At 41.6% G+C, this 15096-nt stretch overlaps 1 protein-coding gene across 1 annotated transcript in view; it reads right to left on the reverse strand.

Annotated features, from left to right (window-relative positions):
• plxdc2b (plexin domain containing 2b) overlaps nt 1-15096 on the reverse strand; it is a 106977-nt gene that overhangs the window by 17404 nt on the left and 74477 nt on the right. Inside the window, exons 8-9 of the mRNA XM_053628242.1 lie at nt 9235-9330; nt 7104-7185 (exon numbers count right to left, since the gene is read on the reverse strand). Of these exons, the coding sequence (XP_053484217.1) occupies nt 7104-7185; nt 9235-9330 (178 nt within the window). The remainder of the gene's footprint in view (nt 1-7103; nt 7186-9234; nt 9331-15096) is intronic.

Consider the following 15096-nt stretch of genomic DNA (forward strand, 5'->3'; position numbering starts at 1 on the left):
CTCGCTCTCTCTCTCTCGGCACATGTCTCTCTCCCTCTTATCCTCGTCTCACTGTAATAGAGAACATTCAAGAACAAGAACAAGATAATTCCCCAGTGGTGTGCATTCCATACCCCTCGCCTTCTCCGGCTCCGCCCTCCGTTCACAAACCGGCGCTCGTCCACACCCCTCCTCCACATCATTCATGAGTTAATCTTCAGTAAGCGCTTTATTCTGGACCCGGACCCGATCTCGGAAATACTGGGTGCGAGGCTGGGATACACCCTGGATGGGGACTCCAGTCCATTGCACAGCACCGTTCACAAACACATTCACACCTAGGGGCAATTTATTAGCATAGCTCAGAGGTTCCCAACCCTTGTCCTGCACATTTGAGTATTTTCCCTGCCCTTAAACACACCCACTTTAAAAATAAAAGGCGTGTTAATTAAGTTGAAATGGGGGGTGTTAGAGCAGGGGAGACAATAAAATGCACAGGACAGGGGGTACTCCAGGTCACTAGGGCATGTTTCTGTAAGAAGAACCCTGAGAAAACTTCCATAGATACAGAGAGTACACGCAAAACTCAGCAAAGACTTAGAGCAGTGCCACCTGCTACACCATCCCAGGCGAAAGTAAACATGGGAAACGGTTAATCCGCAGCTCTTGTGATTGTGAAATCCTACTCAGGCTTCCAGTCATCCAGGTCTTTTTTTTTTTTTTTTTTTTTAAAAAAAAAGTCAATTTAAGCAACTGAACTTGTGGTATAAGCTTAAAGCGGTTTTAACGCTCACCCAAAGAGCATCATCGGTCCACACAATATTTTTCTCCACCAAACTAGCTCGAGCCTTTCTGTCCATGGTGGAAAAGGTGTTTTCAAATTCAGATCTATCCACTGTACTATACACGAGATACAAAAGTGCATGATGGACTGGATGAAAATGCTGTCAGTCAAACTGTTTAACACGACAGGAAGAACACCCCGGTGGCCACATCCGCCACATTGTGCAATGTCCAGATTTCAAGAGAAAACCACAAGGGCAGACCGAACAACATGTTATTACTCAGACATTGCAGGGAAAATAAACGACAAAAGTGTATGTCTTTCACTCCCATGCTGAGAGTCACGTTCTCCTGGCCAGGATGCTTGGCATTCCTAACGTCCCCTTCTGACACAGTCATTACCTTTATGGCTTCACTGCTTCTTCCTCAGCCCATTTCTCAATCCTCACACACTCCCTACGTTCTTTTATCCTTTTCTCCCCTTTAGAATGCGCTCTCTCTCCATACGTTATATCAAGGCCAGGCCTGTCTGAGGTTAACAAAACAAGCGTGTGTGTAAGAGTGTGAGTGCACGGAAGTGGACGAGTGTACGCGTGCGACTAGTCACTGGAGCTGGTTTCGCTATAACAAATCCCCCATCAATCCAATGAGGTGAGATGGATTCTGTCTGTCTATCTGGCGTCTACCAGACAGAGAAAGCTGGCATACGAACCTGGCGTCAGCTCGCTCGCTCGCTCCCATAGGAATTTTCCGCTTTCAAAGACTTCTGTCTCCATCCTGCACAGCTCTGTGGATAAATACCTAATTGCAATTCCACCACATTGGGTTGTTTGCATATTAATGCATGCAAATGCGCACAGCTTGGCTCCTTTTTATTGGAATTCAGTATGACTTTGAGGGGGGAAAAAAGAGATGTACTGAAAAGCAGGAGACTGTGTTCAAGCAGTGTACAAATGGGATTATACAGTCTGATGATCTGCAAATCACAGAGAAGATTTTTATTACGTTGCAAGGAAACATATTTAGCGATTTCCCTTAAGTACATTGCAATAGAATGAGCTAATACATTTCCGCAGTCATCTTAATACCACTCGGAGCTATCGTACTATCCAAGAACCGTCTGTTTACGTTCTGGTTTTCAACACTCCTCCACGTGCTCCACTCTGACCACGTGCACGTATGACAATCCTATAGGTGCAATGTTTAAAATGGCCCTCTTATGACTATTGTTCTCAAACAATGTCCTGCTTTAGTGTCCAAATTATGTACCGTAGAGAAAGGGTTCTCAACATTTTTGTAGGCAGGGACACCCTTAACTGAAAAATACATTCCCGAGACCTTGTACAGATTTATGTTTTTGGGTATGAGATCAAAAGATGAATATGAGACGATAGAGCTTTCATTTCCACAGCTAGATTAGTGTGAAACACCTTTGGTGGCAGAACACCCAACTTTTAGGTGGGCAAAAGTATAGGAACAGATAGACCTTGCAATATCTGCATCAAGCTGGCGACCCACTGACATCACCAAAGGTTCAAGGTTTGACTGTAGCTTCCAGACTTTTAATGGAGCTTCTTTCAGTTGTTGTTTGTTTTGTTGGGTTTCTCCCTTCAGTCTGATCTTCAGGAGGTAAAATGCTGCTAAATAGGGTTAATGTCTGCTGATTGACTTGGCAAGTCGAAAGCCTTCCACTTTTTTCCCCTGATGAAGTCCTTCATTGTGTTGGCAGTGTGTTTTGAGTCATTGTCTGGCTGCATGTTGAAGTTCCTCCCAATTAGATTGGATGCATTTCTCTGTAAATTGGCAGGCAGAATGTTTTTGTAGACTTCTGAATTCATTCTGTTGCTAACCATCATGAATAAAGATTAGTGAGGCTGTATGTTTTGGATCATGAGCAGATCATTCATTTCTCCACACTTTGGCCTTTCAAGCTTGGTTCCAGAACTTTTGAGGCTCATTTCTGTATTTCCTTATGAATTCCAATCTGGCTTTCTAATTGTTACTGCTGATGAGGGGTTTCATCTTGTGTTATGGCCTATATATATTTTTACTCTCGAAGTCTTCTTCAAATGCTGGATTGTGAGACTTTCACCCTTGCCCCTGTGGAGCGTGTTGGTGAGATCACTGACAGTTGTTTTTGGGGTTTTCTTCACAGCTCCCACAATGTCATTAACTGCTGTTGTTTTTCTTGGCTTACCCGTTCAGTGTCTGGTTGTTAGGACATTCCAAATGGTTGTATTGGCTCTGCCCAATGGCTCTGATTGATTTTCCCTTCTTGGCTCTGATTGATTTTCCCTTTTTCCTCAGCTTCAAAATGGCTTGCATTTCTCCCATAAACAGCTCTCTGGTCTTCATGTTGGTTTATCCTTTCCAACAACAAATGCAGTCTGCAAAATGCACATGCAAAGCCTACATTCGTAGGGCTCAAACCAAGATGGGCGTATTCAAAGCTATTAACTGTTAAAACAATCAATGTAACAGGGCACACCTGGGCAATAAGAAACACCTGTCAATCACATGTTCCAAAATATGTTTTGATCACTTGAAAAATGGGTGGGTTCCAACAAAAGGTACCATGTTCTACATTGTTAATGAAAGCTGAAATTCAGATCTATCGTCTCATATTCACCTTTTGATCTCAAACCCAAATGAAAGAATTGGTCTTGCTGTTCCAATACTTTACACCGTACAGTATATGCGATGTGCTACTGCCTTCACTCTCGCCAGATATCAATCCTACTGAACACCTATGTGAGATTTTACACTGACATGTTCACCAGTCAAGGACTTCACCCACCCAGTACAGCTCCAGAGACTTGTAGAATCTGTGCCATAGTACAGTATTAGACCAGGAATGTTCTGGTGGCTTGAGGACCAGAACCTAACTAAGACACTGTATACTGGTTGTTATGTTAATTTGTCACCCCTCTGTATATATAGATATACACACACACACACCACAGTGTTTCCCACATATTCAGTTCCAGTATTTTAAGGTGTGCCTTTTGCCGTTTTTCATTATTAGTATGGACTTGCCAGCAATGACTAATCAGCCAATGTTTACTGGTTATCTGATTGCTATTCTGGATTCCAACCAATATATTTTGGAAGCACCTGATTAAAGAGAGTCATGAATCTTGTTAACTCTGTCACCCTGTTGTTAAACTCACCATAATTCCTGTAACGTAGAAGTTGAGGTGCCACAAAGACCACTGAAAATCATCTCATGGCGCGGCGTGGCGCTTGAATAACTCTCGTTCTGATTAAATGTCAACATACTCAAGTCTGTTTGCTGGTTAGACGGCCTTGCTCACAAATGTTATGTGCGTATGTGTGTTAAACACAGTGCTTCACACGGACACTGCTTCCTGTCCTACCTACAGTACACTCCTTCCCTATTAGTTAATGAATAATTCATATTAGGTATTGAATAATATGCTTTAAACTAGAGCAGCTAAATAAAAAGCGTGCACTTTAAGACGTCTGCAGAAAATATTGGCCCAGAAACTTACGTTATTGCCCCATGCTCCCTGGGATAGGCTCCAGGTTCACGCGACCCTGTACGATAAGCGGTATAGAAAATGGATGGATGGATGGATAGATGGATCTTAAGCACAGATATAGATCTTTACAAACGAGAAAAGTTTCCATTCGACGAAAGGTTTCCATTCATGAACTTCAAATGGTATTTCATTAGACTGCTAGCATGCTGTGAGAATAGCCTGAAGAACAGCAGCTGAATGTAAATGAGTGAAATCGTGCTGTCGTGCACGGTAGGAAACTAAGACGCACTGTGGTGTTCTGGAACGTTGGGTAAGTGGCCACACTTTTAAGAAATAATATAAATGACATGGTAATAGACCGTTCTGCAAATTCAAAAGCAATTACAAATAAACAAACAAGGCAAACATGTGTCCAAGTTTCCGAGGCTTCGTGAAGTATCCGGCGCAAAGTCAACAGCATGTGTCCGCTCATGTATCCATCACGTCCACTTTCTGGGTATGTAGTGGTGAAATGATTGGGGATTCAAAGAAAATATTTTTTTTCTTTGACACACCTACACCTCCAGTTTCCTGGTGTTTCACCATGTCGTGTCACGCTTTTAGCTGAACAGTTTTGTAGTCCAAGAGCAAACAAGACTGTGGGTGCTTTATATATAGTCTATTACATTAGTGCCCTCTTCATGATGTTTAAGTCCCACCAAGCACCAGACGTCCATGGACGTTGTTTTTCGGGCTGAATCTGGTCGGCCCGTCACGGCCTTTATTTAGCCCAAAAATACTCGTTGAAAATTCGTCTTTGTTTAGTTCGTCTGATTTGGTTCAAATTTATCCCAAGATGGACGTTTTATTTGGACCACATATAGCACATATTGATGTTTTATCTAATCAACTGCATAGGTTATTTGAAGCTAAATGTTTATTTTGAAACTGATGCATGGGACACGTTCCAAAAAAGTTGGGTCAGGGGAAATTTAGATCTAATTTCCTCAAAGACAAATCGGTGCACCTACAGCGCACAATATAATTAAAATATTCAAGGGATCCGGTCAAATCTTGGTGCGTAAAGGGCGAGGCCGAAAACCACTTCTGAATGGGTGTGATCTCTGATCCCTCAGACGTCACGGTCTTAAAACCCGTCATGAGTCTGTAATGGAGATCTTGACATGGGCTCGGGAATACTTTGTTAAACCTTTGACACTCAACACCATTCGCCGCTGCATCCACAGACGCAAGTTAAGGCTTTACTATGCAAAGCAGAAGCCATACATCAACACTGTCCAGAAGCTCCGCCCACTTCTCTGGGGTCGGTCTCATCTGAGATGGACAGTAGCACAGTGGAATCGTGTTTTGTGGTCTGACAAGTCGACATTTCTAATAGTTTTTGGACAAAACAGCCGTCGTGTTCTCCGGGCCAAAGAGGAAAAGGAACATCCAAGCTGTTATCAGCGTCAGGTCCAGGTCCAAACCAGCATCTGTCATGGTATGGGGGCGGATCAATGCCCACGGTATGGCACATCTGTGAGGGCACCAAAGATATGAACATATTTTGGAGCAACATATGCAGCCATCCAGAGCAGGACAACGCCAAACCACATTCTGCCGGGATTACAAGCGCATGGTTGCGTAAACAGAGAGCATGGCCTGCCTGCAGTACATCTATGGCATTTGGCAGACTCCCTTATCCAGAGAAACGTACATTTATTCATTTATAAATCTGAGCAGTTGAGGGTTAAGGGCTTTGCTCAAGGGCCCAGTGGTGGTTTGAACTCACAACCTTCCGATCAGCAGCCCAACATCTTAACCACTGAGCTGTCAACCACCACCGCAGTCCTGACCTGTCTCTGATTGAGAATGTGTGGCACATTACGAAGCGCAAAATACGACGGCCATATGGAGCAGATTTCCTCATCTTGTTCGTACATCCTCTTACTGTACAATCATTTTGTACAGCAATGTGAGTTACAAACACTCAGATCAGCTGAGAGGCAGGTGTGGTTTTCAGTGTGGGGATACTGGCTGCTTTTGAAGTAGGCTTATTCCATTAATTATTTAACATTAAACAGTTAATATCTCCCTCAAAACAAAACAAAAAGAAGCCAGAAATTGAAATGTGTCCACTCGTAACTCATAATCGAATGCTGGAGTTGCCTAAATAGATTAAGATGCTAAAAAGATGCTTTTTTTTCTCCTGGCAGTAGATCGTAAGGAAATGTAGATGAGATACAGTACATCCGATGTGGATTATATGACTCTTATGTGACACATCAGGTGTGAATTCAGGGCAGAACAAAGTACAGTGTGAGAATATTTCAATATTTATGAAAAACCACTCAGAAAAATGAACACCAGGATTCCAGGGGCACGATAAAGAGTAGTAGTAATATGTGTGAGACAGAATGGGAAGAAAGAAGAGAACACATAAGAGGAGATGAAAAGAAAATAAAAGAGAAGGGAGTACACACACACACACACACACACACACACACACACAGGATAAAAGCACAAGAGCCTCTCAGTCAGTCTGTTTGATACTGAGTGGTTTTATTCTTTCGGTGTTGCCCTGCTCTCATGTCAGGCCTGTGATGGAGTGAGTGTGAATAGGTCTGGGGCGGAAAGGTGAAGGAGCACACATGAGTCAACAGAAAAAGGAGACTCACACTCTCCCTCCCCCAACAGAGCCCAGGGCAAAGAATCAACTGAGACCAAGTTTGATACTCTAACCTACATTTCTCACCCAGTGTGAGGAGAAAAAGGCTAGAACACTGAGGTGAAACTAAATAGAAACAAACCCCACTTCCCTTTATTACTGTACTTTACATCTTCTCTGGCTATTCTCACCTGTTGAGTCGGTGACACCAGCTGCAGTTGAAGTTGATCTCGGCGGCGATGCAGGCGGAACAGCTTCTAAACTGGAGACATGCTGTGGAGTCACATAATAACCACATACAAGTCAGAAAGATCGAACCTAAGAACTTATCGTCCGAACGCTAGCGCTCCTCAAGCGCATGACGGCTACCGACGTGGAAGACGGAAGGATAATTCATGCTTACTCTGTGACATGTAAACTGCACTGCATCTTTGCAAACTGCTGCGCATATATCCTCAGAAAACTAAAAAGTGCATTAAAAGTGCATTGACAAGAGTGCGATATATGGTTCTATTGGGTTCTATACGGCTGATTATACTGGGGATATATACCGCTCGCGTCCCTGTACACCTCGCGGAGTATTATAGTGGATATAGTAGAGTTAGATACGTTGTTAATGTTATGTTCGTTGATAGATTTAGTTAGTTTAAACTATAGATTAGTTCATTTAGTCCCCGCTGGTTTCTCCGCTCCCAGTCCATAGTACTAGTTCATGTTTCTTGTTTTTGTGTTGTGACCCTGTTTTCTGTGACCGCGACTTTGATTCCTGCTTTGCCCCGTTTATGCCTGTTTGCCGATCGCCCGACCCTTTGCCTGTCTCGACTACGTTTTCTGGATGACGATTTGGATTTGTCTGCCTGCCCTTAAATAAATACGTCTTTACCTGCTTCCGTACTCTACTCCCTTACGTCTCGCGACGTGACCGAATACTCCGGAACAGAAACGAAACAAACGCACGTCCACGCACGTTTACTGTCCGCAGTAAACATCCGAAGAGCACGTAGCTCGTGCATGCGCGCCCCCCCCCCCCATCGAGGTCGTGACATTCGCGCATATCACTCTGGTTGCTAGGCTATTTTGTCACGTCATCAAACACGTCATTGTTCGGTCAAATTTATTCGGCCTTTTCACTTATTGATAATAATAATTTCGGTTGTCAAACATGCGGTGCATCCCTAGTAAATACACTATGTTATAATAGAAAAACTCTAATAGGTATAAAAAATATATATATATATAATATATGCAAGTATTACTCAAAAATATACGTAAGAGATATTTACATCGTATATACACAACAGTACCCAGATTATCCATGGATAATGTATATACAGATGGCATACAGATGTATAAAGATGACTTAGGGTATATACTATGAATCTAGAATTATATAGAGATAATACAGAATAGAGCTGCAGGATGATTACAGGCATAAATAATGGATGGTTTATTCTGGTGTCTTGTATTTAGTGTTGATATGGATTTTTATTCTTATTATCCAGTATTTCTTAGGTGAATTTTGAGGGACTATCTAGACATTTATTGATTTATTTTGGGTTGAAATATTTTGGCTTTGGTAGGTCGCACTCAATTGAAGTGTCTTATTCAGACGTTTTGAAAAGCCAGGAATCTTTTCATTAGTAAATGACCGAGTACCGACTATTTCCCCAGAAAGAGGTCATTTTACTGAGACGGAAAGTAACTTGAGTGATTCTGAAGCTTGCAGCCAGAAAAGAGTACAAAACGTATCCGACGCTTGCGGCCCGTGACTGCAGCCCGTTCGGAAGAAAACATGAATCATGCTAAACTTAGCCTTCTGCAGCTATATCGCAGCCTGCAACTTACAGTACTAATGGAAACGCCTTAATGCAGGTGTGAAACGGTTGAAGGCACATCATAATTCATTTAAATTGAACAGCGGTAAGTCTAAGGAACAAGACCTGTTTTATATACTTGCACGATTTAAATTGTACCACTCACCCAAGTGGCTTCATTAGTTCATGAAGAGTACAGTATATAAACCCCATTTTTTTTTTAAACTAAAGTGAAATACAGAACGTGTAAAGAAGCAGCTAGTTAGCTCTGAATCTCTCATCTCACAGGAAATAAGCTGCATCACTCACTTAGAAATGTTGCTCCAAAGACATAGTGGGATTTTATGCTGCCAGAGAAATGGCTAGTGCGATAAATCTGACTACTATATTAACCAAACATGCATCCAGCTGTCCTTTTTGTTAATTTATTTAAAAAAAAAAACAAACGCATTTCTTTACAGTGTGCAGTTCTGTGTGTTACTGTGTTATTGTGAGGGTGTTTTCTTACTAGGGAGTGGCATCATTTCCACAGCTGTGCTGTTTGTGATTTTGGTCTTGAGCAACTCCACACGGTGATACTCATAGATGGTCTTCCTCCGAACATCTACACACACACACACACACACACACACACACACACACACACACACACACACTGTAAGTACCATAAGCCTAAACACAACAGGAAAACTAGAAGAGAGATTAATGCTTCCCTCATTTCACACCACTGTCTCCATTCCTCTTAAAAAGCATCATATTTCCATATTACCATATGTCTCCATCTGCCAGGTGAAGGAAAATGAGATGAATGTGCTTTCTATTGCGTGCAAAAGTCTTGCTCAGGATATCTGCCGTATCAGCACTTCAAATTGAAAACTTTTTAATACCATATTCAAGACATTTCCAAAAATATTTTAAGACCTGCAGGTCACTTCAATCATGCTACACGATACATCAGGTATAATGGATAACGGTGTTCATGCATATACATCCATTTCTGGGTTTAAAGTAAACTATAGCAGGGTAAACGTCTATAGAGGGAGATGGGAGACCAGAGCAAATATCCTTTTTGCATGAACATTTGCTCCAATGGAGAAAGAAAAAAAAAACCAACCAAACCATCCTGTATTTTAATCATTTAACTACACTAGGACTAAAATCCTTCGGGTAAAATGTGTGTGGGCGTAATGGCTTCCATATGTCAGATCATGCGTGGAATTGTAGAATGTTGGCATGATACAGAATTAATGTTAATTTCATTTTCCCTAAACTTCCAATAAGAAAGTACAACCAAACCAAAGAAACCGAAAAATAAAACACCACTCTATGAGTTATATATATATATATATATATATATATATATATATATATATATATATATATATATATATATATATATATTAAGAAAACACTACATGTGAAAAATAGGAGCATAATTTTCACTTCCTGGCTTGCAACAATTCATGGATCATTGGTGTTTCCTTTCCTGCCTGTAGAGAAAAACTCTCAAGACACAGCATGGATCCAGAACAAAGCTCAAAACACAGGAAGAGATCAGCACGTCACTGCAGTGATCCTGAATGATTGTTAATTGCTTTGACTTTTCTTTCTATTTTTTTTTTTTTTTTTTGCATTAGTAAGAGCTTGGAATCTTTTAAAAGCATATCTGTTATCGAACAACTTAAAAGCCTTATCACATGTATATATTACTAAAACAACGTGGACAGTAGTTATATTAACACGTTAATTCGGGTCTTAAATCCCATTAGGTTTGAAACAAATACACAAAAAAACCTGATCATATGTATATACTCTGTGACGGTAGGTCTGCAACCCAAACACCGCGTCCCTCGCGTAACTGCCAGCCTGGGTGCTGAACGGACAGCGCCGTTTCAGCCCAGCGTTTGTTTTGGACAGCAGGACAGCGCGTGGCTGCGAGGCGGGGCGGCAGAAACACACACTGGGGCGGCCAGTGTGACATCACAAATACTGTGCTGAACCTGGGTGTCCCCAAAACAGGCGGAAATTTCCTTCTTTTGGCTTCTGGTCAAAAGAGTTCAAAACATATGAAGGGAATAAGAGCCTGTCTCTAAATCTAACCCTACTTATATATTTTTTTTATACTGGGCCGGAGAAATGATGACATTTTTATGTGATGTGAAAGCATGTTATGTTTATAGCTCTGACTATAGACAAGCTGGCAAAGAGATGTTGGAAATTTGCCCTTTTCCCCCCTCATACCTTCACAATGTCTCTACTATATTTCAGTATCCACAACATAGCTGAACATCTCTGTGTAATAAAAAAAGACTGTATAGATTTGTTGCTTAGGGACTGTTTAGACAGTGTGAACGTGAGCTATTACAAACATGCGATGAGCAGAAAGTCAAGTGAATAGATGAGAAAAAAGAAACTCCGAATGACATGTTATTCAGCCGGTGTTCGCTGTGAAGGCAGATAAGCGTGTGTGTGTGTGTGTGTCCTGCTGTTTTAGTGCAGGAAATTGAGGCTTGTTCAGTGGAGGATGTACTGTAGGTTAAAAGCCTTTTCCGGTAGGTAATTACCTGGCCTGTGTGGCGTCACAAGCCTCCTGTGTACCATGCTGACATTTTGCCTGCAGATATGTGTGTGTGCACTCATGTATGTGTATGTGTGTGTGTGTGTGTGTATGTTTACTCCTGTCAGTGGTTTGCAGTTTAATGAGTTTCCATTCAGTAATTAATAAAAGCAGGTCAGACCAAAACATCTATGCGACTCTCTATGTTTCCATTCTATTTCAATATCTCTGAGTTGTCACTGTATCACCACCTTACATGCTTCATCAATCTCTCTCTCTCTCTCTCTCTCTCTCTCTCACTCTACTGGGCAAGCTGGAAGACAGACAGGGTGAGGCCGGAAGATGCAAATGCTGCCCTTTCACAGCTGGCAAAACACACACACACACACACACACACACACACACACACACGTGTCACTGGGGTAATTCATACTATTCCGACAGCAAATACAGTAACGTGTCCTCTCTTGTCATCCCTCCCCAGACGACTTTATCGTCAGCTGCTCTCTCCAGTGCAGCTCAGTTCCGGGTCCCTGCTGAGCTGAACTGCATCATCAAAGGATTTTTCTCCTTAAGCATACAGACAGCTTAGAGGCTAAAGGAATTTTAACATCCTCCAATCCTTTCTTCAGAAAATCCTATTTGGAGGAAGGGTATGATAAAACCCCTAAAGCATCATCTATAATCTCTACTTCTACCAGCCAATCATGTAGCAGCAGCGCAATACATGAAATCATGCGGATACAGGTCAAGAGCTTCAGTTAATGTTCACATCTAACATCAGAACGGGGAAAAATATGATCTCAGGCTACATCCGCATTAATCCGGACAGATCTGAAAACTGCGAATTCATTGTAAAACGCTCTCCGTCTACACTGCCATTTTCAAACCTTTTCCAAAAACTGCTCTTCCACACTGAAACTACAGGTCGATCGATAGTAGATTTTACCAATACCGATAACGAGGTTGGGTTGGGTTTTTGGGTTGGGTTTTTAAAATTGATTCTTAAACACTTAAAGTAAAATATTGCTGAACTTTATTACAAAAATAAACAGCACTGACTGTACCAACCATTAATTGGACTATTAATAAATACTAAAGTAAATAAAAGATATACATCCGAAAAGAACCAAAAAGTAACACTCCAAATAGCAAATAAAAAAAAATAGAGACATTCAAAATGATAAAAAAAAAAAAAAAACACTTCAAATAACACAACAAAATTGGTCAGTTTTAATTTCGCCTCTAGAGGCCGCTCTCTTACTGTATAATGACAGTGGACCCTTCTCAGCTGCTCCGCAAGGGACGCAACTGGGAAAAACTATCGGTGTGTATCTTTTGCTGATAACCGATGGTCCCAGCAATCAATAATCAGTGCCGACAAATTGATAAATCCATCAACCTCTAATTGAAACCTCTGAAAACGCTTACATCCATATACTGCACATGCATAAAAACGTAATAAGTCATTTCAGTCAGGCGTTTATATCATTTCCGTCACTTTGAATTGATGCGGCAATGTCGAGGAAAAGCACCGAGTATATGAACTGGACAGATGAAGGGGTGGAGTTGTTGCTGCAGGTAACACAAGACTATAAAGTTGCAAAGGTAGGTCAAAATGTAACAACAACATTGTCCACGTCTTGTGAAGGGTAATTATTTATAATCCTGCTATTCAGTGTCACCCACACTCATCCGTTTGAGCTTCTTCAAGGATTCTTCCCCATGTTGTTCGTCTCGGGGAGTTTTTTCCCTTTACTGCTGTCGCCTCTGGCTTGCTCACTGAGGATCTAAACATACATCCAGATTTCGGTAAAGCTGCATTGTGTGTCAATCCATCATTAAAAGCTCTGTACGAATAATTGAACTCTTGCCTAATCCCTCGAGACCTGATTATTTTGAGCACAAAAAAAACAACAACAGCGGATGTGTTTTATGCATCGTGACTGACAAGACACAGATCCGGCACTTAAAACGCAGGACAGAACTCATCTTCGAGCATCTCACAGAATTCCGTCACAATATTAAAACTGCATTGTGCTTTTCATCCTAACACTGCCCTTGCTCTCCTACAGTTCTCAACGACATTGTTATGGCAGGCCATTACAACTGCCAGATGACGTTTTAATGAGAAACAATGAAGTGTTAATGGCCGCCATCCCTTCTCCGACATTCTCTTCCGAACATAGCATTATGCCACCACGTTCTGCTCATCTAAGCTGTTGATGAAGTAGAAGCAAGAGGTTTAAATAAAGACACGCACTTATCTCTATAAACTTTCATAAACGGTCTACAACAGCGCAAAATACGATCTGCACTCTGTACACACTTCTTTATGTGCGACAAATGGATTGCCTACTGTATGCTTCGCATACGGGTCAGATACAGTATCCTTGCAGGAAGAAGCCTCTATCAGCACTATTACAGTTTGCTATTTTGCTGAGCCGTTCCCCTGAGACAGCAGACGGTACTGCCTGACTGCACAACATATTTTCGTAGTCCTTTTAATAGTGCTGCGTTCTTTCCAATATCGCTTTACACTTCCGCATGCAAATCGGCCAGGCAACGGCACTTTGGATTGGTCAGGCCAAAGAAATTAGTCGACAAGTAAGAAAACGGTAGCTTTAGAGCTGAGTCAGCATACTTTTGTCTCCGTACTACATTAGTTTAAGACCTAAGACTTACTATATAAACATGGTTTAAGGGTCAATGCCAACGTAAATAAATTCTAATAACTGTAACAGAAGAGCAGGGTGGAGCGTCTCGACTTCTTAAAGTCATGTCTGAGTGCATAATCCGCATGCTTATTGATGAAACTATGAGAAATGAAAGGGTTGTGGGAATGTCTACAGACCAACAGAGCTGCTGAGGAGTTGTGCAAAGGTCGAGCTTTGTCTTTTCACCCCCATAATGGAGGTCCTATATTGTATATCTGACATATACATACTTAAATAATCTATAATACAAGTTTCATTTGGAAAAAAAATTACCGCGGTCCAACATGTTCTCTCAGGCGTTCTCATATACACCACAAATACTTTCTTTCATACACCATTAAACACTCGTCTCCGTGTAACGCTATCACGCATCACCGCATATAATCACAAACATCGCATTTTGATTAAAAACTCAAAGTTAAAGTCGGGTGTTTATCCCGTTTTAGTGAAACAAACTCTCAAATAGAACTCATTTACCGACATAACTCCACGTCTAGACGGCACAATTTAACATTGGACTTCTGCACAATGTCTCTTTAATGATCTCCCCCATTCTCATTATTTGAATATCTTTTAACCCTTTGGATGTTTGTAAATGATTGGGAATTTTGGACGGTTGGCATTCAGAATAATGCGCGCACTTGTATTCACACGTCTTCAGTCGTGACGCTACAACTCGAATATCGACAACGTAGCGACAGAGAAAACAGAAAATATACTACGCATGGCGTCATTTCAGCCAGCTGCTTAGTTCCAACACTGAGTTTAATCGATCTGTAAATCTGTATACAATCCCTTATGAGACGTCATTAAAAACACATTTAAAACATTATTATGGGGGGGGGGGGGGGGTGATCTGGGGGGGGGGGGCATCAGTATCACAAGAAGATACTGGAAGCACTTACAATCTCAGCTATCTAGCTATCCATCCATCCATCCATCTTCTATACCGCTTATCCTTTTCAGGGTCTCGGAGAACCTGGATCCTATCCCAGGAGGCGGTGTACAAGGCGGGGTACACCCTGGACAGGGTGCCAATCCATCGCAGGGCACAATCACATACACACTCACACACCCATTCATACACTACGGACAC

Source organism: Ictalurus furcatus, chromosome 7 (assembly GCF_023375685.1).
Source record: "Ictalurus furcatus strain D&B chromosome 7, Billie_1.0, whole genome shotgun sequence".
In the NCBI taxonomy this organism is placed as follows: Eukaryota; Metazoa; Chordata; class Actinopteri; order Siluriformes; family Ictaluridae; genus Ictalurus; species Ictalurus furcatus.